This window comes from Callospermophilus lateralis, chromosome 3 (assembly GCF_048772815.1).
Source record: "Callospermophilus lateralis isolate mCalLat2 chromosome 3, mCalLat2.hap1, whole genome shotgun sequence".
In the NCBI taxonomy this organism is placed as follows: domain Eukaryota; kingdom Metazoa; phylum Chordata; class Mammalia; order Rodentia; family Sciuridae; genus Callospermophilus; species Callospermophilus lateralis.
In genome coordinates, this window is record NC_135307.1 from 89,528,202 (window position 1) to 89,551,369 (window position 23,168).

At 32.5% G+C, this 23,168-nt stretch overlaps 1 protein-coding gene across 3 annotated transcripts in view; it reads right to left on the reverse strand.

The window, feature by feature from the left end:
* Ubr1 (ubiquitin protein ligase E3 component n-recognin 1) overlaps window positions 1-23,168 on the reverse strand; it is a 152,052-nt gene that overhangs the window by 38,539 nt on the left and 90,345 nt on the right. For all 3 annotated transcript variants that reach the window (XM_076850653.2, XM_076850652.2, XM_076850654.2), the window contains 12 exons: window positions 23,013-23,137; window positions 22,170-22,222; window positions 21,171-21,273; window positions 20,284-20,332; window positions 19,751-19,905; window positions 16,951-17,050; window positions 15,915-16,024; window positions 9,213-9,299; window positions 7,711-7,892; window positions 3,386-3,591; window positions 1,913-2,006; window positions 873-1,022 (listed from right to left, as the gene is read on the reverse strand). In XM_076850653.2, the coding sequence (XP_076706768.1) occupies window positions 873-1,022; window positions 1,913-2,006; window positions 3,386-3,591; window positions 7,711-7,892; window positions 9,213-9,299; window positions 15,915-16,024; window positions 16,951-17,050; window positions 19,751-19,905; window positions 20,284-20,332; window positions 21,171-21,273; window positions 22,170-22,222; window positions 23,013-23,137 (1,414 nt within the window). The remainder of the gene's footprint in view (window positions 1-872; window positions 1,023-1,912; window positions 2,007-3,385; window positions 3,592-7,710; window positions 7,893-9,212; window positions 9,300-15,914; window positions 16,025-16,950; window positions 17,051-19,750; window positions 19,906-20,283; window positions 20,333-21,170; window positions 21,274-22,169; window positions 22,223-23,012; window positions 23,138-23,168) is intronic.

Genomic DNA, 23,168 nt, shown 5'->3' on the forward strand with positions numbered 1-23,168 from the left:
TAGATGTACAGCAACTATTACTTGACTCTGCCTGCCATACATATCACTTCTTAACATTTTTTGCTATGGAAACACGTTAAAGGTGGTTTTGTCGTTGTTGGCTGGTGTTCTGTAGTACTGGGGATCAAACACAGGCCCTCAGACTTAGGAAAAGCACTTTACCATTGAGCTACATCCCTAGCCCAAAGGTGATTTTTTAAAATAACAAACCATTTCCTTTAGCAGAACTTGGGTTTATCATTATGAAATCACTTTAAAAGAACCCAACAAGTATAAATAGTACTGTTATTATTAAATGAAAAGTGAGAATATAAAAATAGTTAAGAAACCCAGTTGTCATTAAAAAAATGAATATTTGTTGTAATCCCATTTACAGATTATCAGAATACAGAAATTTTGAAGTCCTAAAGGCTCACCTATTATCGAAACATATACAATGAGTGCTTTTATCATTAGCTTTTCTCCCAGATGTCTAAAACCATAGCATTTGAAGTAAAAAAAAAATAGAATTAGAAAAATAATACAAAGACCTTTAGAGCTACAGAAGTTCAGATAGCAAGTAATGAAAGTAATGAATTTTTTCACATCTTTTCTCCTGTGAGTGTTAAGGCAGAGAACAGAGTTCTACTGTAATGTTGATTGGAAGATATATGCACAACATACTGATTTAAGTAAATGAATATTCTAGTTATCTTAAAGACCAAAAAATGGAGCTTTTAATTTTATTTTAAAATATGATTTAAGTTATGAAATAAAACACACTCATTTCTTTAAAGAGTAAAAAAGAAACTAATAATCTAACAAAACAAGCATAAATTAAAAGATTAAATATAGGTTTTAAAAAATTAACCAAAACATAAATTAAAATATACCTGTTTATTTTCTGAGGTTGTAAAGGAATAATGGGAATCACAGTATTGCACAGAGATTTGCAAAGAGGGCAAAGATATTCTCCACTCTCCAAGTCAAAAAGGTCAACATGAATGCGCTGCTGAGAGCTCAGCTGTACAGCTTCAAAATACCTGCAAAATTCCAAAGACACGTGTACTTTTAGAACTTGCTTTCATCCAAGTACAAAGATCTGAAAAATTTGCTCCAGTAAACATTTTTAGAACTTATGTACATTGCTTCTCAGCTTTTTAACTAAGATCAAGTGTAAAATTTAAATACAAAAAATACACATTAAATTATGAAATAAATAGGATTCCCACTTTTTGGAGGGCAAATTGGAAAATTTATCATGGCAGATATAAATTTATAATAAAATTAATTTACTGAATCATAACTTGTCTCCTATCAACAGCAATGTTGACATATGTGTTTCCAGGGACCAACTACATTAGTGAGGGCTATCATTGAAAAATTTTATATTTTAATTAAATGCCAAGTGGGTAAACTATTAAACAAAAGATTTCTCAGGAATTGCATTTCTAAATTTTTATCTTTTTTTGACATAAAACTAGACTTCTTGTCCTGTCTCAAGGTACTTTCACCGTTTTTGAGATTTTTTAAAATGAGGATTATTATTATTTTTATGTGAATACTGATGAACAATGTGACTATTGATTAGTTTGTGGAAAGCAAACAGAGGGAGTAAAGAACACTTTAATTTTTTTTTTTTTTTTTTAAAGCAGCGCTGGGCATCGAACCCAGGGCTTTCTGCATGCTGAACACATGTTCTACCTGAATTATATCTAATCCCTGAAAATATTAAATTGAGAGCTTTATAAAATATTTTCCATGGCTTATATAACAATTAGTATCATGCAAACAGAATTAGTAATTAAAACTGTTTGAATTATTCCAATAAGAAAAAAGGAAAGAAGACATGAGAAAACATGCCTTTTTGTGGCCTGTAGTGAACTTCACTGTTCCTAGTCTCTTTCAAGAACATGTCAGAGGAACAACTTACTTCTGCCAGCATACTGCATGCATTACATGGCCACAGCTTCCTGTGTAAGTTCCATAGGCCAAGTCAGGATCCATGAAAAGTGGGTCTAGGGTTTCTGGTTCAGAAACACAAAAGGAAGAGTTATGAATGCATCTCTTCCAAGATTATAACAAAGGAATGGGGGTTGGGGAAGAAAGAGAGGTCATCAGGTATAAAATTCTAATCACAAACTTTCACTTCTTAGAAATATCCAAGTATCACAATATTATGAAAGGAGGATATATATTATTAATAGTAAAACAAAGAGGTAAATATAAAACAAGACTATCAGGTATGATTCTAAAATCAGTGCAGATTAATAAAAACTCAACCTTTTGTTTACATTTTAATTTTGAACATTAGGTTTAAGCTTCATTAGCTTAGTCACTGCAATGATATTCTGATTTAAGATCAATTTTCCTTTGCAATTTTAAAGACTAATTTGAATGGATGATGATTTTAAGGGATATTGAGGGGTATTATAATCTAGTAGGAAAAAAGCACAGACTTTGGGCAAGTTACTTACTTCTCTGTGCCTTAGTTCCCTCATTTGCAAAATGGGACCAATACTGGTAACTAACTCACAGGGTTGTTGTGAGGATTAAGTAAGTGCATACACATAAAGCACTTAATTAGAACCTGACACACATTAAATATTCAATTAATATTAGCTTTTATTATCATTATTATGTCAAGGGTATTTAAAAAATAAAGCACCTAACTCCTGATGTGATATAAGAAATGTAACACATTACCTAATTATTATTCTTAACCAGGTACATGCTTAACATTAATCAAATCATGAGGCAACAATAAGATAAATTCACAATCCAAAATACTACACAAGACAACTGGCCTACATTCCTCAAACAATTAGCATGAACAAAACAAAACAAAACAAGAGATTATTCTAGATTAAAAGAGACTACAAAAAACTTGACCAAAGTAACACATGAAACATATTTGGATCCTGAGTGGGGAAAACAAAATCCACCTACTGAAGACATTCTAAGAAAAGTTGAAGAAATACGTATTTTATATTAGATGATATATTCCTGAATTATTATTAACTTTCTTTAGTATGATAATGGTATGATAGACATATAGTAGAGTGTCTTTACTTTTAGAAAATACATGCAGAAAAGCTTAGGGATGACATGTCAAAATGCCTACAACCTATTTTTAAATGTTCAGCAAGAAGAAAAATAAAATAAAAACCAGAGATAGAATGAACAATGTGGTCAAGTGCTAATAAAAATTAAAATAAAAAAATAAAGAAAAGCAGCCAACATGGCATGTAAAAACCTAGAGTATTTTACATGTGGATAAATTGTAATATAACCAAATAAAACTAAATACAACCTCACTCCCAAACTTCGTTCAAAGAGTATTTTTTTCTAATTGCATAGGTATGAAAAGAAATGCTCAAAAAGATATTTATTAAATAATACATACCACCTGGGAGTTCTATGGGTTTTCCCCTGTGCTGTGTTAAGGCGGTGGATTTCTGGACACAGGCCGATAATACCATGGCATTATTTTCTATTTTCACCTCTTGTTCTTCTTGGCAGAGGATGCATGTCAGCACCTCCTTTTCAGTAACAGTTGGACCCCGTTTAGGACCCAAAGCAATTCTAGAGTAGTCACTGACTGCTGGGGTGCTACCAAAAGAAACGACCAGAAATGAGGACATATGTTTTGGTCACTTGTCTTTATACTTTGGTAGATTTTAAGTAAATGTAGGTAAAAGCTTTAAAAATAAAAATAAAAATGATATTTAGGAATATTATCTTCGAAGCTTCCCCCTAATATTTCTAGCTTTAATTAATTGATTTTCTTATTAGAAATTACAGTTTGTGATTCTAAGTGCAAAAAAAGCAGATCATGAAATACCATATATATTTAATTTATTATACCAACAAATTGGGTTATTTCTTTTTTTTAATATAAAAGTAATGCATATTTATTGATAAATTTTGGAACATCTAGACAAAAAGCTCTATAATTAAGAAGAAAAAGATGTAGGAAATCTTCATATATACTCCTACAACCTAGCAATAACCACTAGTAACCCTGCATATTTTTTTTGGTTTCAGAAACATTTATAAAATACATTTGATATAAATAAGATTATATTACATATACAGATTTACTTATCTCGTTTTATTCATTTACAAATTTTTTTGTCATTTTCTCATGTGATTAAAATTTCTTCAGAAACATTTTAAATGGCTACATAGTATTCTTATACTATTTGTGACACAGTAGTTTTTTAAATTCCCTCTCATTAGGCATTTAGGCTTCTATTTCTATTTTGGTAGGTGTTAAAACTAAAAAACTTACATCTTAATGATGTAGTTATACTTAGGATTTACTCTTAATGGGCTAGCAAATCTTAGGATCTACTAATGTGTGCAATAATCATATATAAATAAGAGAAAACATTTATAATCACTGATTATGATACTAAGCACTATTTCAAATACTATAATTATGTTTACTCAATCTGTACAACAATTCTGTGAGGTAGATATTACAATTACCTTTGCTTTTCAGAGGAAAAAGCTGAGGCCTAGAGACAGTAAAGAGAAAGACCCTGTAATTCATCACCAGTAAATAGCAGGACCAGTATTTAACCTGTGAGGCCATGTTCTGAACTATACTGCAATATTATCTGTTCAAGAAGCTCTATGAAATATAGTGTATCATTTGGCAAACTAGAAATAAATGTTCACCTACATAAATGAGCTTACACGATATGTAATATTATGCAGTTTGTAAAACGTAGTTCTCAATAGGTGTGATACCACTTCTAGGAAGCATTTGGTAATAAATACATAGTGGAGATTTGCTTTTTGGTTGTCACAGGCTAGTAAGCACAGTATGCTAAGTATCCTGTAATCTGTGGAAACAGTCTTGCATGAAAAAAAATGGCTGCCCAAATGCCTCAACTGAGAAACACTGTGTATGAAAGAACACATACATATCTTCAAAACAACGAAGTGAAAATGGAATATTGCAAGATGTGCATATAATATAATTTATGCAATTAAAACAAAAGGCTGAATGACAATATAGAATTCCTATGGTTATACATATTTTTATGTAATAACAGTAAAAATTCTGACAAAAATATATAAAATTTATAAGCAGATGAATCTCTAAGGAAGAACAGAAAGGTATCCAGGATTTGAGCTGGTACTCAAATGGAACTTCAGCTTTATCTCTAATATTTTTAAAAGGAAAATGTATTATTGCAACTATGTAATTAAAGTTGTGACTTTTGAATAGGAAAAGACTACAGATACAAAAAACTAAAGCTCTAAAAGATCAATAAATCTGGGGCTGGGGATGTGGCTCAAGTGGTAGCGCGCTCGCCTGGCAAGCGTGCGGCCCGGGTTCGATCCTCAGCACCACATACAAACAAAGATGTGCCTGCCGAAAACTAAATAAATAAATAAATATTAAAAAAAAAAAAAAAAAGATCAATAAATCTGTCTTCATGTAGACTTCTTTATGGCTAAATTTCATAATTAATGTTAAAGAAATAGGAACAAAACAAGTGAAATATAATTTTAAAGAACTATAAATCAAAAAGACAAGAGCAAAGAATTCAAAGATAACAATAGGCAATTTGTAGAAGATAAAATATAAAAGGTGAATAATGATGAGATTATATTAGCTCAACCTAATACTACTAATAAGGAAACTTTAGTCAACATATGTTTTTTGTTTTGTTTTGTTTTGGTGGTGCTGAGGATCAAAACCAGAACCTTGCATTTGCTAAGGAAGCATTCTACATCTGAGCTACATTTCTAGCCCATAAATTTTAAATTTTGATAATACCAGGTATTTTCAAGTACTGATAATAAGTTTTGGTAAGAATGAAGTAAACAGGCATGCTCATACACTGTTAGATGTATAAACTGGGAGAGTCAGTTTGAAGGGAATGTGGTCATATCTATTGACCCATATCTTTCCCTTTTTGAATTTTACCATAGAGAATTATTTGCACAAATGCACAAGGAGACACATACAAAAACTTTCTGACCAATTATAATGAGGGATAAGGGAAGCGACTAAATGTCCAAAATCTGATAAAATATTGTACATCTGTGCCTTGGCAGACTATGCAGCAGTCATGAAGAATGATATAGAATTCACATTATAGATCTATATGTACTAATGTGAAAAGATTTATAAGATACTGAGAAAGCAAAGAATAGAATAAAATGTATGCTAAAATAAAAACAAATCACTAGAAAATGTAAAAAAAAACATTAAAAACACAAGACTCTCACTCATTTTTTTTTTCTTTAATCAGGAAGAGTCAAATAGGAACAATGAAGCTAAGTCTTGATTATGCAGATATTAATCTACTACTACACAAACTCTAGTCCTATTCTCATCTACTCTCCAAAAGAAGCTAAGAATCATTACATCTGACAATTTGTTATTTATGTAAATGTTTACAAATGCATTAGGAAGAGGTAACCTATAACCATTGTTGTTTGTGGAAAAAGATCAGGATCATAGAGGATAGTATGAGGGAATTTTATCCATTATTTGAATTGTTTCTTTTTTTGTTTTAAATATTTATTTTTTAGTTATAGTTGGGCACAGTACCTTTATTTATTTTATTTATTTTTTATGTGGTGCTGAGGATCAAACCCAGGACCTTGCATGTGTTAGCCAAGTGCTCTACTGCTAAGCCACAACCCCAGCCCATTTTGAATTGTTTTCAATGAGAAAACATTAATAAATTACATATTCAATTAAGCAGGCAATAAAAATAAATAATTAAAGCCATTAACTCTGTGTATAACTTTGCTTACTTCTCACTTCTTCTAAAGAGTATGCTGTTGATACATAATATTTAGAAAGTTCAAAATTTTGTTTGTTTAGTTCTTCTTTTCTTCTGGTTTTATTTATTTATTTACCTATTTTTTAATTTTTTAGTTGTAGTTGGACACAATACCTTTATTTTATTTACTTTTATGTGGTGTTGAGGATCAAACCCAGGGCCTTGCATGTGCTAGGTGCTTGCTCTACCACTAAGCCACAACCCCAGCTCTACTTCTGGTTTTATTACACTACAGTTGGCCAAGGAAAGCTTACCTTCATATCTTATTTTTATTTATTTCATTTAATTTAGTTAAAGTGCCATTATTGAACTTGGGGCTTCATATGTACTAGACAAAAGCTCTACCACTGACCTCTATGTCACCAGCTCCCTTTTAATTTTTAACTTTAAAATAGCCATTATTCATTATGGTCTTCATTAGCATTCTCAGCTTCCTGATTATTGACCTATTACACAGAATACAATGTGTCTACTGCTACTGAAAACACACAATTTCCTAAAAGTACCCATAACACGTGTTGTTGTAAATAACAGTGAAGGTTTGTTTTTAAAAATGGGCAAAAAGGGGTATTTTCAATATTTAGTAAATTTTAGTAACTAAAATTTCTTGGAATACTTTTTCAAAGTACTATGATTTTTCCTTCTCCCTCTTCTCACTATGTATCATATAACATCCCACAAGGCATGGCTCAAAAGATTATCCCATTTCCCTCAATATGTAATCAATTTTTATAAATGTGTATCTAAGAATGCCCATGCTTGTATGGTAACAGGATAACAGGGGTTGATTTCTATTTTTACTGTTCCCACTTTTGTCTTTTCCATTATTATAAAATATGTTTGGAAAATCATGATTTAAAGTGAGTATTTAATTTTATCTCCAAAAGTTGTTAACTTTTATTTTGCTTTGTTTTACCTCTCTTCCTCCATAATGGAGTCTTCTTTCCCAGGCATTTCTGATGTATTGTCATACATGAGTTTGTGAGTTTCAATGAAGTTCTTCTGTAAGGCAGACATCTGAGCCATGATCTTCTGGCGATGTAGCCTAGCAGCTTCAGCTTTTCTTTTTCGTTCTGCTTTCTCTTTATCGTGAGTAATCTGAATATTAAGAAATCACAACAGCAGTTAAGATCTACTATTAAAAATTTACATACAGGCTGATGTAAAATCATCCCTTATATAAAATGGTTGGGACCAAAAATGTTCCAGATTTAAGATATTTTGAATTTTGGGATACTGCAAAGACTTCATCAATTAAGCATTCCTAATCTGAATTCTGAAATGCTCCAAAGTTTTGGATTTCAGATTTTTTAATTAGAAACGCTCAATATGTACACTGTTCAGTGGCAAAATTTCTTTCTTTCTTTTTTTAAATATCTTTATTTTACTTTTATGTGGTGCTGAGGATTGACCCCAGAGCCTCACACATGGTAGGTGAGCGCTCTACCTCTGAGCCACAAACCCTGCCGGGTAGAAAAATTTCTTAAGAGTAAGATTCTGAAAAACTTAGTAACTAAAAGGTCTACTTTCAATTTAATGTTTCAAAATTAACATAATTATTTCAACTTTTCTTCTGTTATTACTTCATTTATTCAATAATTTAATGTAAAAGACCAAGGCCAAGTACCTTAATTATTCAATAAACTGCATTTGATGTTCAACGCAGGCACATTAATAGATAAAATAAAATTTTAAACCATTTGTCAATCAATGAAATTTAAACAATTTAAACCAATTTAATGTCTAACACTTCTAAATGCATTGTTATGACTGAAAACTTTAACAGTATTACTGAGATGTATTTGGTACCTTTTGATTTTCTATTTTAACTTAACTCCAGTGTGCTTTTCTTTTAGGAAGGACAGTTAATAACCACAAATAAAGATACTCTAATAATTTAATGACCTAAACATTATTACATTTTATTGAGTAGAAGATGTACCACTACCTTATATTCCTCCAATGAATGTATATTGGTGATTAAATCATGAGATGCCACTGATTGTGATGTATATCCTACTTTTAAACATTGAAAAAAAATTTTTGTATTGGGGATTGAACCCCTAAGCTTTTGTTTTTATTTTGAGACAGGGTCTCAATAAGTTGCTATGCCTAACTTGTGATCCTCCAACCTCAACCTTCCAAATCACTAGAATTACAAACATTTATCACTGTGCCTGGCTAAAATATTTTTTAAATTAATAAAATATGGCATTTCTTGTAGAATTCCATTGTACATCAAGTTTCTCTGCTTTTGTAAAATAAATAAATTATACTGAATAAATATCTGTTAAGTACAGAATAAATAAAAGTTGGACAGATCTTACATACATACATACAATAAACAGGTTCCTCCTAACAAAAAGTAACTTCTTATTCAAAGACAGAACAATGTCACTATTGTTATAGTGTTGTTACCTCATCATTCTTAATAGATTCCAATCCTGAAGTAGTTGCTATAATTAAACAAGATTTTTCTCTTAATCGCTTCACTATGTCAAACATCTGTAAGAAAACCAACGAAAAATTACAAGATTTGGTTAAACTGACCAGAAGGATTAAAAAAAAAATTTCTAATCTTATTTAGTTATCATTATCTCTAAATGTCTTGAATTTAAGCTATTTAGATTTATGGGGGGGAAAATGACCCTAAAAATCACTTGGCCAATGAGCAATCATCTGAGTAAGTCACTTGTAATAAACCAGCTGATTCAGTCTGTACCTGTGACCAAGCTTCTGTTGGCTTTAATAAAATTTGCCAGGAAAAAATTTTTTAATTTAAAACAACTTTTTTTTTAAAAATATGGGCTGTGTTGCCCAGACTAGTCCCAAATTTATATGCTCAAGCGATCATTCTGCCTTAGCCTCAGGAATAACTATGGCAACAAATGGTATACACCACAACACCAGGCTTAATATAACATTTTTATTCTTTTTTTTTTTTTTCGTTTTGGTCATATTAGGGATTTGGTGCATGCTCAGCAAGTACTTTACCACTATACTATATATATTCTCAGCTCTTTTTAAAATTTTCAGACAGCATCTCACTATGTTGCCCAGGTTGGCTTTGAACTTGCAATCCTCCTGCCTCAACCTCTCAAGCAGCTGGGAGCAAATGCATGCCACCATTCCTTGCTAAAATAATATTTTTAATGCAAAGATGAATAAAGGCAAAGATATGAAATGAAAAGTCAATACCCATTCTTGACCACAATCCTTATCGCTGAAAGTAATTACTAAAATAAAGATAATTATTTTTTTTCTTGGGGAAAAAAATCACTAGAATACAGTATGTCTGTGGGTAGAGTAGACCTTAGTAATAGATCTGTGTGCTTAGCATGCCTGAGGGCCTAGCTTCAATCCCTAGCAGCAGCAGCAGCAGCAGCAGCAGCAGCAGCAAGAACAACAACAAGAACAATAACAAAATGAATTGAATAGGTCCTTCATACCTATTGGTCCCATATCCATGGATTCAACCAATCGTAGATCAAACATATTTGGAGGAAAAAAAAAAAAACTGCATCTGTACTGAACATGTTCAGACTTTTTTCATGTCCTTATTCCCTAAACAATTTAACCATTTACATAGTTACATGGCATTAGAAGATATAAGTAATCTAAAGATGATTTAAAGTATATGGAAGGGTGTGTATAGGTTATATGCTAATACTTATGCATTTTTTTTAAAATTAATTTTTATTGTTGGTTGTTCAAAACATTACATAGTTCTTGATATATCATATTTCACACTTTGATTCAAGTGGGATATGAACTCCCATTTTTACCCCGTATACAGATTGCAGAATCACATCAGTTGCACATCCATTGATTTATATATTGCCATACTAGTGTCTGTTCTATTCTGCTGCCTTTCCTATCCTCTACTATCCCCCCTCCCCCCTCCCCTCCCCTCTTCTCTCTCTACCCAAATATTTTAAAAAAATATTTATTTTTTAGGTGTAGATGAACACAACACAATGTCTTTTTTTTTAATGTGGTGCTGAGGATCGAACCCGGGTCTCACCCGTGCTAGGCAAGCACTCTACCGCTGAGCCACAATCCCAGCGCAATACTTATGCATTTTAAAAAATATTTTTAATTGTAGATGGACACAATACCTTTATTATTTTATTTATTTATTTTTATGTGGTGCTGAGGATCAAACTCTGTGCCTTATAAGTGCTAGGCAAGTGCTCTACCACTGAGCTACAACCCTAGCCCCATACTTAACGCATTTTATTTTTTAATTGATTTTGTTTTTGTTTTTTTTAAATACACGACAGCAGTGGAATGCATTGCAATTCTTATTAAACATATAGAGCATAATTTTTCAGCACTTGGCATCCAGAGGTTGGGTAGGATGGAAGGAAGGGGTTACTGAGGGACAACTGTACACAAGAGTCATACATTACTTTACAGGGATATGTTCTGAGAAATGTGTTGAGTGATTTCATTATTATGTGAATATCACAGAGTACACTTATACAAAGTAAGAGAGCCATGATGTAACTAGGCAACAAAATTTTATGGGATAACTATCTTTATGTAGTCTGTTGTTGACTGAACTGTTATGTAGCATATGACTATATATCTTTATATCTATAATACTCACAAAAGAGATCCTACTATATATACTATTTCATACTCCCATTTTGTACTTGATCATTTATCTTTGGAGACATTTCCACAACAATATATACAGATGTATGTACATGCATCTATCTACCTATTGATTGATCAATACTAGGAATTGAATCCAGGGGTATTTAATCACTGAACCACATCCCCAATCCTTTTTTATATTTTATTTAGAGACAGGGTCTCACTGAGTTGCTTAGAGCCTCACTAATTTGCCAAGGCTTTGAACTCATGATCCTCCTGCCACAGCCTCCCAAGCTACTGGGATTATAGGTGGTGTGCCACCGCACAGGACTACCTCACTATTTTTAACAAATATCTATGTTTTGGCAATAGGATGATATATCCATAAAACAATTTTATACCTTAAAGAAGACTAAGTCTCACGTGAAAAAACTTCCCACAAGGAACACTCACAATACAGATTCATAATAAACACCTGGGTAAGATATCTGATTTTTATTTTTTTCTAAAAGCAGATTTTTGCATATTTTGGTAATGAACTCTGATATTCTAATAGAAAATAAATTTGGGGGAATAGATATCCAATTTATAACACTATGTATACTGCATATGAATTGGACTAAATAACAGTTCAATCTACTTTCTAAATAAAGGTGGGATCATTATCAACTTCTTTTGTTTTCTGTTTTGATTTTATTTAAAAAAATAATTATACTGGTAAATTTAACACAAATACTAAATATTCGTGCAATCTACTTCAAGAGAAATCTTAGTAAGGTCATTATCTTCTAGTTACATATCTTATTATATCAACTTCTTTTAAAGATTATGTCTAATTAAATAGAAAAATAGTTTTGTAGGGTTGGGATAATGTTTCTCAGCAGTAGAGCACTTGCCTATCATGTGTGAAGCCAACCCCAGCACAATTAGAGAGGGAAAAAATAGGAAAAAGTACATATCAGCACAATGATTTACAATTGATAAGAATTTAGGAAATTATTTCCTTCTCTGTATATTCTAATTATCAAAATAACACTAGCTGTAAACATCAGAATGAATACAGTAAACAAAGAAGCTCCATAATCCGGGATTAGAGGAGAATGTCCTATTAAATGTTATTAAAGTAACATTTCTGGTCTCTCTTCACACCCTTTATTCTCTTCTCCCCAACAAGTTCAAGCACCAAATCTAGGAGTCATGTTTTATTCCATAATTCCCCTCATTCCTTCAATCAAATCTATTAGTGAATATTACAGATTACCTTCAAAGTATACTTTCATCAGGCCTGCTCTGCAGCATCTGCATCTTTGTTCAGATAATGCTCACTTCACCAATATAAATGCAATAGTCTCTTAGTAGTTTCCCTGCTTTTATGCTCATACCCTGTAAGCTTTGTATTACACAACAACCAGTCATCTTATACAAAAATAGATCAGATTTATAATTTAAAATCATTAGATTGTGCTCTCTTTTCACCACTTTTATTCAACATTGTTCTTGAAACTCTAGCCAGAACAATTAAAAAAAGAAATTAAAGTGATACAAGCAGGTAAAGAACTCAAACTTTATCACTATTTACCAATGACATGATTATATATTTAGAAGATCCAAAAATCCACCAGAAAACTTCTACAACTAATAAATGAATTCAGCAAAGTAGCAGAATATAAATTCAACACCCATAAATCAAACACGTTCCTATATATCAGTAATGAATCCACTGAAAGAGAAATTAGGAAAACTACTCCATTCACAATAACTTCAAAAACAAAAACAAAAACAAAACCTTGGGAATCAATCTAATAAAAGAGGTGAAAGACCTCTACAATGAAAACAACAGAGCACTAAAGAAAGAAAAAAGGTCTTAGAAGATGGAAAGATCTCATGCTCCTGGATAGGCAGAATTAATATTGTCAAAATGGTCATAATACCAAAAGTGTTATACAGATTTATTGCAATTCTTATTAAAATCCCAACAACATTCTTCATAGAAATAGAAAAAGCAATCAAGAAATTCATTTGGAAAAATAAGACACGGAGAATGGCCAAAGCAATCCTTAGCAAGAAAAATGAAGCAGAACACAACACCAGGCCTTAAATTATACTACAGAGCTATAATGACAAAAACAGCATGGTATTGGAATCAAAACAGACACACAGACCAATGGTATAGAACAGAAGACACAGAGACAAACCCACACAAATGTAGTTATCTCATACTAGACAAAGGTGCCAAAAACATTCACTGAAGATAGCCTACCCAACAAATGGTGCTGGGAAAAACAGAAAACCACATGTAACTAAATGAAATCAAACCTCTATCTCATCCTGCATGAAACTTAACTCAAAGTGGATCAAAGGCTTAGGCACTAATGTGATAGTAGGAGCAAATGTGACTCCATTTTGTTTTATGACTTCATCCTATAAAACAACCATGCCAAGTAGAAGAGTCATGACTGGGGCAAGATGTTCTTTTCCTTTTCTATAGAAAACTTTAAGAACACGGGAACTACCTAATGGGGTATTGTTTCTGTAACTAGGGTAACGGGACTCTGTTTCTGTAACTGGGGTGACTGGGCTAACTGTGATTGGTTAGGCTTCCCTCCGCTTGACTGCACTGTCCCGCTTCTGTAACCTGGCTTGCTTGCATTGGCTAGACCCCCTGAACATCCATTTTGCGGTTTTCAGGCTTATAAGGAGTGCCCTTGCAATTGTTCGGGGCTGATCAGGGGAACAGCTTTATGTTCTGGTCAGCCGCCACCGGTATGCTTCAATAAAGGCTTGATTCGATTATATGTGAGTGGTCTGGAAGTCAGTTTATGAAACCCTGGGACCAAGCTTTAACTATAACACTACGACAGAGACCCTGTGCCTACTAAAAGAAAAAGTAGGCCCAGATCTTCACCGTGTTGGCCTAGGATCTGACTTCTTTCACAAGACTCTTCCACCTCAAAAAATAAAATCAACAATCAATACATAGGATGAATTCAAACTAAAAAGCTTCTTCTCAGCAAAAGAAACGAACTGAACAGACATTTCACAGAAGAAATACAATCGATCAGCAATGTATGAAAAATGTTCGACATCTCTAGCAATTAAAGAAATTCAGATCAAAACTACTCTCAGATTTCATCTCACTCCAGTCAGAATGACAATCATCAAGAATATAGGCAATCATAAATGTTGGTGAGGATGTGGGAGAAAGGTATACTCATACATTGCTGATGGGACTGCAAATTGGTGCTACCTCTATGGAAACCAGTATGGAGATTCCTCAGAAAACTTGGAATGTTTGATCCAGCCATCCCACTCCTTGATTTATACCCAAAGGACTTAAAATTAGCATCCTTCAATATATGAATGGATAAAGAAAATGTGATATATATATATATATATTTATTTGATGGACTATTACTCAACTTTAAAGAAGAATGAAATTATGGCCTTTCCCAGCAAATGGATGGAGTTGGAGAATATCATGCTAAGTGAAATAAGCCAACCCCCCAAAACCAAAGGCCGAATGTTCTCTCTGATATGCAATTGCTAATTCACAATAGAGGGGTGGGGCACTAGGGAAGACGAGAGTTACTTTAGATTAGGTAGAGGGGAATGAAGGGAGGGGAGGGAAAGTGGGGATAGGAAGGATAATAGAATGAAACAGACGTTATTACCTTATGTACATATATGACTGCATGACTGATGTGATTCTACAACATGTATAATCAGAAAAAGGAGAAATTATACCCCATAAATGTATGATATTTCAAAGTGCATAAATACATTCTACTGTCATGTATAACTAATTAAAACAAATTTTTTTTTAAAATCACTCAGTTGTTTCCTACTGTCCTCAAAAGTACAAATCTTCCTCTTTAATTTGACCCATAAGGTCTATATGATCTGGAACATGATTGCTCCTTTGACTTTATTCCTACTTTTCCCTCCCCTTCCTTCTTATTTTAGTTAATGATGGGCAACATATGACAGTGGTCCTACAAGATTATAACAAGGCTAAAAATCTATTGCATACGGACATGTAAAAGTATAGCACACACAATTAGGTGTAGCAAATACTACTTGATAATGATAATAAATGTTATGGTTCATGTATTTACCATACAATACTTTCAAAAAATTGATTGATTTGTGGTGCTTAAGATTCAACCAAGGAGGCCTCATGTATGCTAAGTATGTGTTCTACCACACTGATCTACAGCCCCAGCTCCTATACTATGCTTTTTATTATTATTTTGGAGTGTTCTCTAGTTTACTATAAACAATATACCATGTTACACTGGCAGCAGTCTCATATTTTGTGTTTTTTCAATTTCTTGATTGCACAGGAAGCCACATTAAAGGACTGACTTGGTTACTATTTAACTTTGTGTAAATAAATGCCAAGATGTTCAAATAAGAATGAAATCACTTAATGATGCATTTAACAGAATGTATCCTCATTGGTAAGTGACACATGACTGTATAAAACCAATATCTGATCAGTTTACATTTGTAGTTTACCTGGAGTATCCATGTTATCATGTCCTTTTGGCCTTCTAACTGGGGAATTCCTTTGAGTTTTTCTAAAAGCATTTGTATATTCTGAGCATTCATGGCTGAACTTCCCAATCCTTTTTTAAAACACAAAATTATACATAAAAAACATCTTTATAATTATGTAAAAATTACAATTCTTAATTAATGTTATACTGATAACCAGGGTCTGCTAATCATTCCCTTAATTCTCCAGTGGAATATTATGCAATTACATAAAAGTACTGAGTTAGCATTATATGAAGTGATAAGTACAAAATTTTAAAATAATGTATGTGTGCTTATTTCAAGTCTCTTTCCTATGTATTCCACTAGTACTGCTAAGCAAAAGCTACCCTTAGGACTGTCTCTCACATTTCCTTGGCTAACTGTCTAAGCAAAAGTGTTTCAGAAAGAAAATATATATGTGGGAGATGTTATATCCATTAACTAAACAGGTTTATGATGTCTTCAATGATCCAAAAAATACAATGTGTAAACAGAAAATGAGATCCTTTTCTTGCAACTATTGGTTTTACAACAATGTCTCTGGAATGTCATTGAGAAATGTATCTTAATCAGGTAGCATTTAATAAAAATCTAATCTAAACCTAGTTGAAAACAGTACAAAATGAATATATTATCAATAAGACTTCTGCAATCATTTAAAATTCAGAAATATTAATATCTTCCACATATGGACAATATGAATATTATGGTTGATGCATCAATATTTGGAAATATTGAGACAAAGAATCAAAGTAAGAAACCACTAATACTCTCTTATCCCCTCTCCCCCAAAGCAGCAGAAGGGGGAGATAATACAGTAAGAGATTACAATAGGGATTAAAAAATATATTATTATACTGAAAAATATTAATTAAAAACTAAAGATTCTACAGAGAGACAATTTCAAGATTTCTACATTTTAAGGTCTAACAGATTAAAAATACTTAACATCTAAACTTTCAATTACAAATTGGCAATTAGATGGATATGTATTGAAAATGATACTCAAACATACTTGAAGCCTTATGGTAAAAGTCAAATGTTACTTCTTCTTCAGGGGCTTTTTGAAGCTGCTCCTTCTCTTCTAGTAAACCCAGTGCCAGAATGTGAAATGCCTGAAGGAAGAAAATGAGAAATCTTTAAAATTGTGCTTCTTCAGGTAAATTATATTTTAATTGGACGTATTAAGAATAAGCAACCTGACAGGTAAAAAGAAATGGGCAAAATTTATAAACAAGCAGTTCAATGGAAAGAAATGATGAAAAATGTCAATCCTCCCTTGAAATTAAAGAAATATGAGTTGAAGCAAGATAATCTCACTTTTTAGCTACTTAAGAACAGCAAAAGATATGTAACCATTAAAAAAAAAAAAAGAACAGCAAAAGGGGTTGGGATTGTGGCTCAGAGGTAGAGTGCTCGCCTACCACATGCGGGACCCTGGGTTTGATCCTCAGCACATAAAAATAAATGAACAGAATTAAAGGTATTGTGTCCAACTACAACTAAAAAAATAAATATTAAAAAAAGAAAGAAAAGAAAGGCAAAAAGCCAGGACATGCCTCTAATCCCAGCAACTCAGAAGGCTGAGGAAGGAGGATTGTGAGTTCAAGGTCAGCCTAAGCAAGGGAGGCCCTGTGTCTAAATAAAATATAAAAAAGGACTAGAGATGTGGCTCAGTAGGTAAACTCCCCTGGGTTTAATCCCCAGTACCAAAACCAAAAGAGTAGAAAAAACTTTTTTTTTTTTTAATTTTAATATTTATTTTTTAGTTTTTGGCGGACACAACATCTTTGTTTGTATATGGTGCTGAGGATCGAACCTGGGCTGCACGCATGCCAGGCGAGCGCGTTACCACTTGAGCCACATCCCCAGCCCTAGAAAAAACTTTTGAGTTTAATAAAATATATAGCTGGCAAATATGTTGGGAAAATTTTTTACTGTGCTGGTGATGGGCAAGTAAAATGGTGTAGGCCAATTTGACAATATCAATAAAAAATGTAAAAGTACAAACCCTCTACTAGGAATTAGAATAACAAATACATTTATTTAAGTATTAAAAGATGGGGGCTGGGGTAGTGGCTCAGCAGTAGAGTGCTCGCTTAGCACGTGTGAGGCCCTGGGTTAGATCCTAAGCACTACATAAAAAAATAAATTAATTAATTAAAGGTATTTTTTTTTAAAAAGTATTAAAAGATGTCTGTACAAGGGGGCTGGGGTTGTGGCTCAGCGGTAGAACACTCATTTTGCAAGTGTGAGACCCTGGGTTCAAACCTCAGCACCACATAAAAATAAATAAACAAAATAAAGATATTGTGTCCATGTATAACTAAAAAAATATTTTTTTAAAAAAAATGTCGATACAAAGATATTCATTTTAAAGTTCTGTATTTTGGCAAAGACCTAAAACCAAACTAAATGTCTATTAATAGGTGACTAAATGCATGATAGTATAACTATGCACAGAATATGCAGCTATGATATATGGACCAGACTTACTATGTGCTATTGTTAGACTGATTTCCAGAATATGCAAAATTTTAACAGGGTGCTTCTACTATACTGGGCACTAGGAGAGATAGAAATTTTAAATTGATTTCAAACGTGTTTCTACAGTATGGAATTTTATATTACATGTACCTAATGTAACAAAAATTGAGATACACATATAGCATGACAGCATTGAGAGTCTGCAGACCAACAATCAAGGAAAAAACTTTATTTAGCTAGGTGCTAAATAAATATGCAGTTATAGCTACTACAAAGTGGCATGATTGAGTAATTGTAACAATACTGAGAAAACAATTACTGCAAGGCACAGTGGCACCCCTGTAATCCCAGCAGCTCAGGAGGCTGATATAGCAGGCTCATGAGTTCAAGGCCAACCTCAGTAATTTAGCAAGGCCTTCAGTAATAACTCAGTGAGACCCTGTCTCAAAATACAAAATAAAAAAGGGTAGGGATGTAGCTCAGTGGTAAACTGCCCCTGAGTTAAATCTCCAGTCCATAAAACAAAAAAGAAAAGAAAAAAACAAACAAATAACAACAACAACAACAAAAACTGCTTCTACCTGAGCTAACATAACAATTCTACAAAATAATTATACTCATTTTTTAATAAGAACAACATTACTTGCTCTTATACGGGAAGCGGAGAAATACATGATTCAAGCCTAGACCGTCTGTCTTCAAATCTTAAATATGTTGTTTTCTTTTCTTCTTTTAAAAAACATTTATTTTTTAGTATTTTTATTTTATTTTTATGTGGTGCTGAGGATTGAACCCAGTACCTCACATATGCAAGGCGAGTGCTCTACCTCTGAGCCACAACCCCAGTCCTGTTGTTTTCTTCTAATACAACTGAAACAAAAGATTTTTAAAAATCATGATGCAATAGTGACATTTCTATAAGGGGTATACCTGTTTTGTTTTCGTGAGCCTTTAAAAACATAAATGGTTCCCAAGATTTGGGATAATAAAAACATGAGAATGTATCACTAGAGAAAATTATGCTACATGTAAATTATGTTAATGACCCCTAAGTATCAGTTACTCCATACATGGTTCTGACTGAAGTTAAGACAGGGATTTTCTCCAGATCCCCAAGATCTCTAGGACTCAATAAAGAAAAAATGTTTCAGGGGCTGGAGTTGTTGCTTAGCGGTAGAGCGCTCGCCTCTCATGTGTGAGACCCTGGGTTCAATTCCCAGCACCACATAAAAATAAATGAATAAAATAAAAAGGTATTGTGTCCAACTACAACTAAAAAAAAAAAAAAAAAAAAAAAAGAAAAGAAAAAATGTTTCAGGCAAACATACCATTTGGAGCATCCCTTCAGTCCACAAGTTAGAATCTGTATCTATTGCCCGTTCAAATATGGTCCTGAGGATATACATCATGATATCACAGTTGAGGAGGTTCACAACTTTGCTGAAAGCAGGACAGAACTCAGGAGGTGGTGGTGGTGGCAGTGCTACAGGGGGTGGGGAATATATGGGAAAAGAGACAAACAGATACTTTGGGGGGTTATTCTGCATATACTAAATTGAAAAGTTAAAAAAAAAAGATGATGTGCAAAACATATGAGTTTTTGCTAGTTTTTCAGCACTGAGAAGGTCAATGTCAAGGAAAATGAAAGTTACTATATCAGTCCTCTAAAACAGTCTCCACTTGCTATCAATTTAAAATTCTATCACCATTCATGTTGTCCACATCTTAATACATGAAAAAGCAAAATGGTCTCTGAACTTTCTTTAGTTGCCTACTTTCCAACACTAACAAAAAGAAAATATACAAAAACCACACACCTCCCCGAAAGCAAAATGAGTCAATTCAGAATCTCACTTTTTACCTTCATCTTTATTTTCTTGTTTTCTCCTTTTCTTCTGCATATGTTCAGCCTATTTAAAAAAATTTTAAAAAAAGTACAAAACAAATGGAAAAATGTCTAAAAGTTGGCAGAAAAGATTTACCCACCTATTAAAATACTGTATATGCTGAAGCACGTATTCAAAATGTTACCTTATCCTAAGAACCAAAACAGCTGTCCTTAAAGGAATCCATTGCAAAATAGATGAGAAATATTCCTCATCAAGTCTCTATTCTATTCAGTCTAAATTAGTTCCCTAGTACCTATTTGTATGTGGCACTATGTGATGGTCAGTAAGTTATTTATTTATAAGGACAGAATCATGCATCACCTCAACTACTTAGTTAAGGTCAAATATAAACTTAACACCATCCTTCGGAGAACCAATAGATATTATTATGTGCTTATTGAAGTGATGCAATATATCACCTATGTAAGTATTCTTACCAAAAATTGAATAATTAGTCTGATGCAGGACGTAGGATATTCTAAAAGACAACTAGCTTGTAATTTGCAGAAAAGTCATTATTATAAAAAACAAAACAGACAAAATACTTATCCTAAATTAAAGGAAGCTAATAAAATATGACAACCAAATGAAGGGCATGATCATGAAATGCATGCTGCTTCACTGAATCCTCTTCCCTGTAGACAGCTATAAAAGATATTTCCAGTATAAACAGGAAAATCTGAATATTGTCCATTCAACTAGATAACATTATTGATTCAATCTTAATGTTTTGGGTGAGATAATGCCCTCTATTAATTAGGACCAGTATGAAACTACATAAGAATCAGGGACTTTTTGCTGGACTTTAAAAACATCAAGCATTTAACGTCTATTAACTGCAGGGGGTACTTTTTCCTACCTTGCTATGCTGTGTTTTGGAGTAATGATAAAAATACATGTTGAAGTCTTTTAATGATTCATCTTTCAATTCATAAACTCCATGGCCTGATACACCTGGTTTCCTAAATAAATAGAAAATAGAGAGGTAAACTGCAGTGAACTACAGCACACTGCACTAAGGTTAAATATAAAATGGTAAGGAGATACCACATCCTTAATAATCTGTAGTTGAAAGTAGTGCTGAATCCTGTATATAGTACTATAAAGAAAAGCACCGAAGCCAAATGAAATATATTTGCTCAGAACATTAACTAGTTTTGGGTTTCTGTCCAATTCTTAATATATCACTCACCATTATTAGAGCAAAAGAAAAGCTGCATCCTCTCTTATAAGTTGTCTGAAACTATATTTTTTAGTTGACGAACCTTTATTTTATTTACTTATTTATGTGACGCTGAGAATTGAACCCAGTGTCTCACACATGCGAGGCAAGTGCTCTACCACTGAGCTACAATTCTAGCCCCCGAAAATAATAATGTATCCATAAACATAATACTAAAACAAGTAGAAATCCATTACTAGTATCCATTTTTCAAATCTAAAGAATTAATCCAATGAAGATTTTTATTCCCATTTAATTCATCCTGAAGAATAAAAGGATTATAAAATTATGTTTTAACTCTACTAAAGATAAATGTAAAATTAGCATGTAAAATAAAAATTTATGGAACAATAAAGTCTGGCTTCAAACTAAGGAGAGAGACTAATGGAAAGTTTGTTGACTATCTAATCACCTATTATTATAAATGGGTATTTTTCATTTACTTGCCCAAAAAACTAATTTTTCTTCAACAAAAATATACTTAGTACCTACTGTGTTCTCCTCATTCTCATCCCTTCTAATCTGTATTCCATTCTTGGGTGTTCTGAAGAAAACTTCAGAGCTTCTAAAGTATCCATAGCATAAGAACAAAGATCAACCTACCTCTCAGAATAAGCATAAATATTAGGCACTTACTTAAATATGGCCACTTTGTTTATGACATTCTCTAAGCCAGTTTCATTATTTTCCTGTTGAAACAAACATTTTTGTCATTTTTACCTTTATATATTGATTTTCTTTTACTGTGAATTGAAATATATTTTCAACTGCATCTCTGGGGTACTTTGTAAACAATAAATTAAAAGATCAATTTCCAGTATAAAAAGTTACATCTAAAACCAGTTAGGTACATTGTGGTGGATCAATTTCTTAGGAGATAAGATCTATGTATAAACCAAATAAGAAACCAAACTACCTAAGTTTGCCTATATGTGTATTCACAAACACAATTCAAAGAAGTAACAATTTTTTCAAATTTAATATGTTTGTTGCCCACATTAAGGCAAATGCCTACAGTTTACTGCTCTCTAAAACCAAGGTTACAGAAAAAATGGAATGTAAAAAGAAATCTATAGCAAAACACATGTGTAAATATCCTAATGTATTCTACCTTCTGCAAAAGTTTTTTGGTGACTGACCTGAACTTCTCTTTGAAGACAGTACACTGTATTTTGTAAAGTCATTTAAAATCAGGATATATACATAGTTAAGCTACTATGGTAAGTTTACAGATATCTACAGTCTTGTAAAAATTAATAAATTTAACTTACTTTTTTAAAAGTAGGTTTATTTTATTTTATTATTTAGTCAGACTTTTAAGAGATGAGGTCTTGGTTTACATCTATAAGGTAAAAAATTTATAGCTTTTTTGCTCAATAAGTTTATCTGACACGTGGAGTTGCTTCCAATTAAAGAAAAAGAAAATCATCTCATTTTGAGGTGAAGTGGGAAAAACAAACCCAAAGAAGTTAGACTTACATTCTCAGGCAAATTTTTGGCAATAGCACTGTGTGGCATGGGTTCAATGCAAAGCAAATGAATAATTTCCCTCATTGTAACCTCTTCTTTTGTCACATTTCCCACTCCAGGTACATAACGTTCTCCTAATACAAAGAAAAGAAAAAAAGAAAAGAA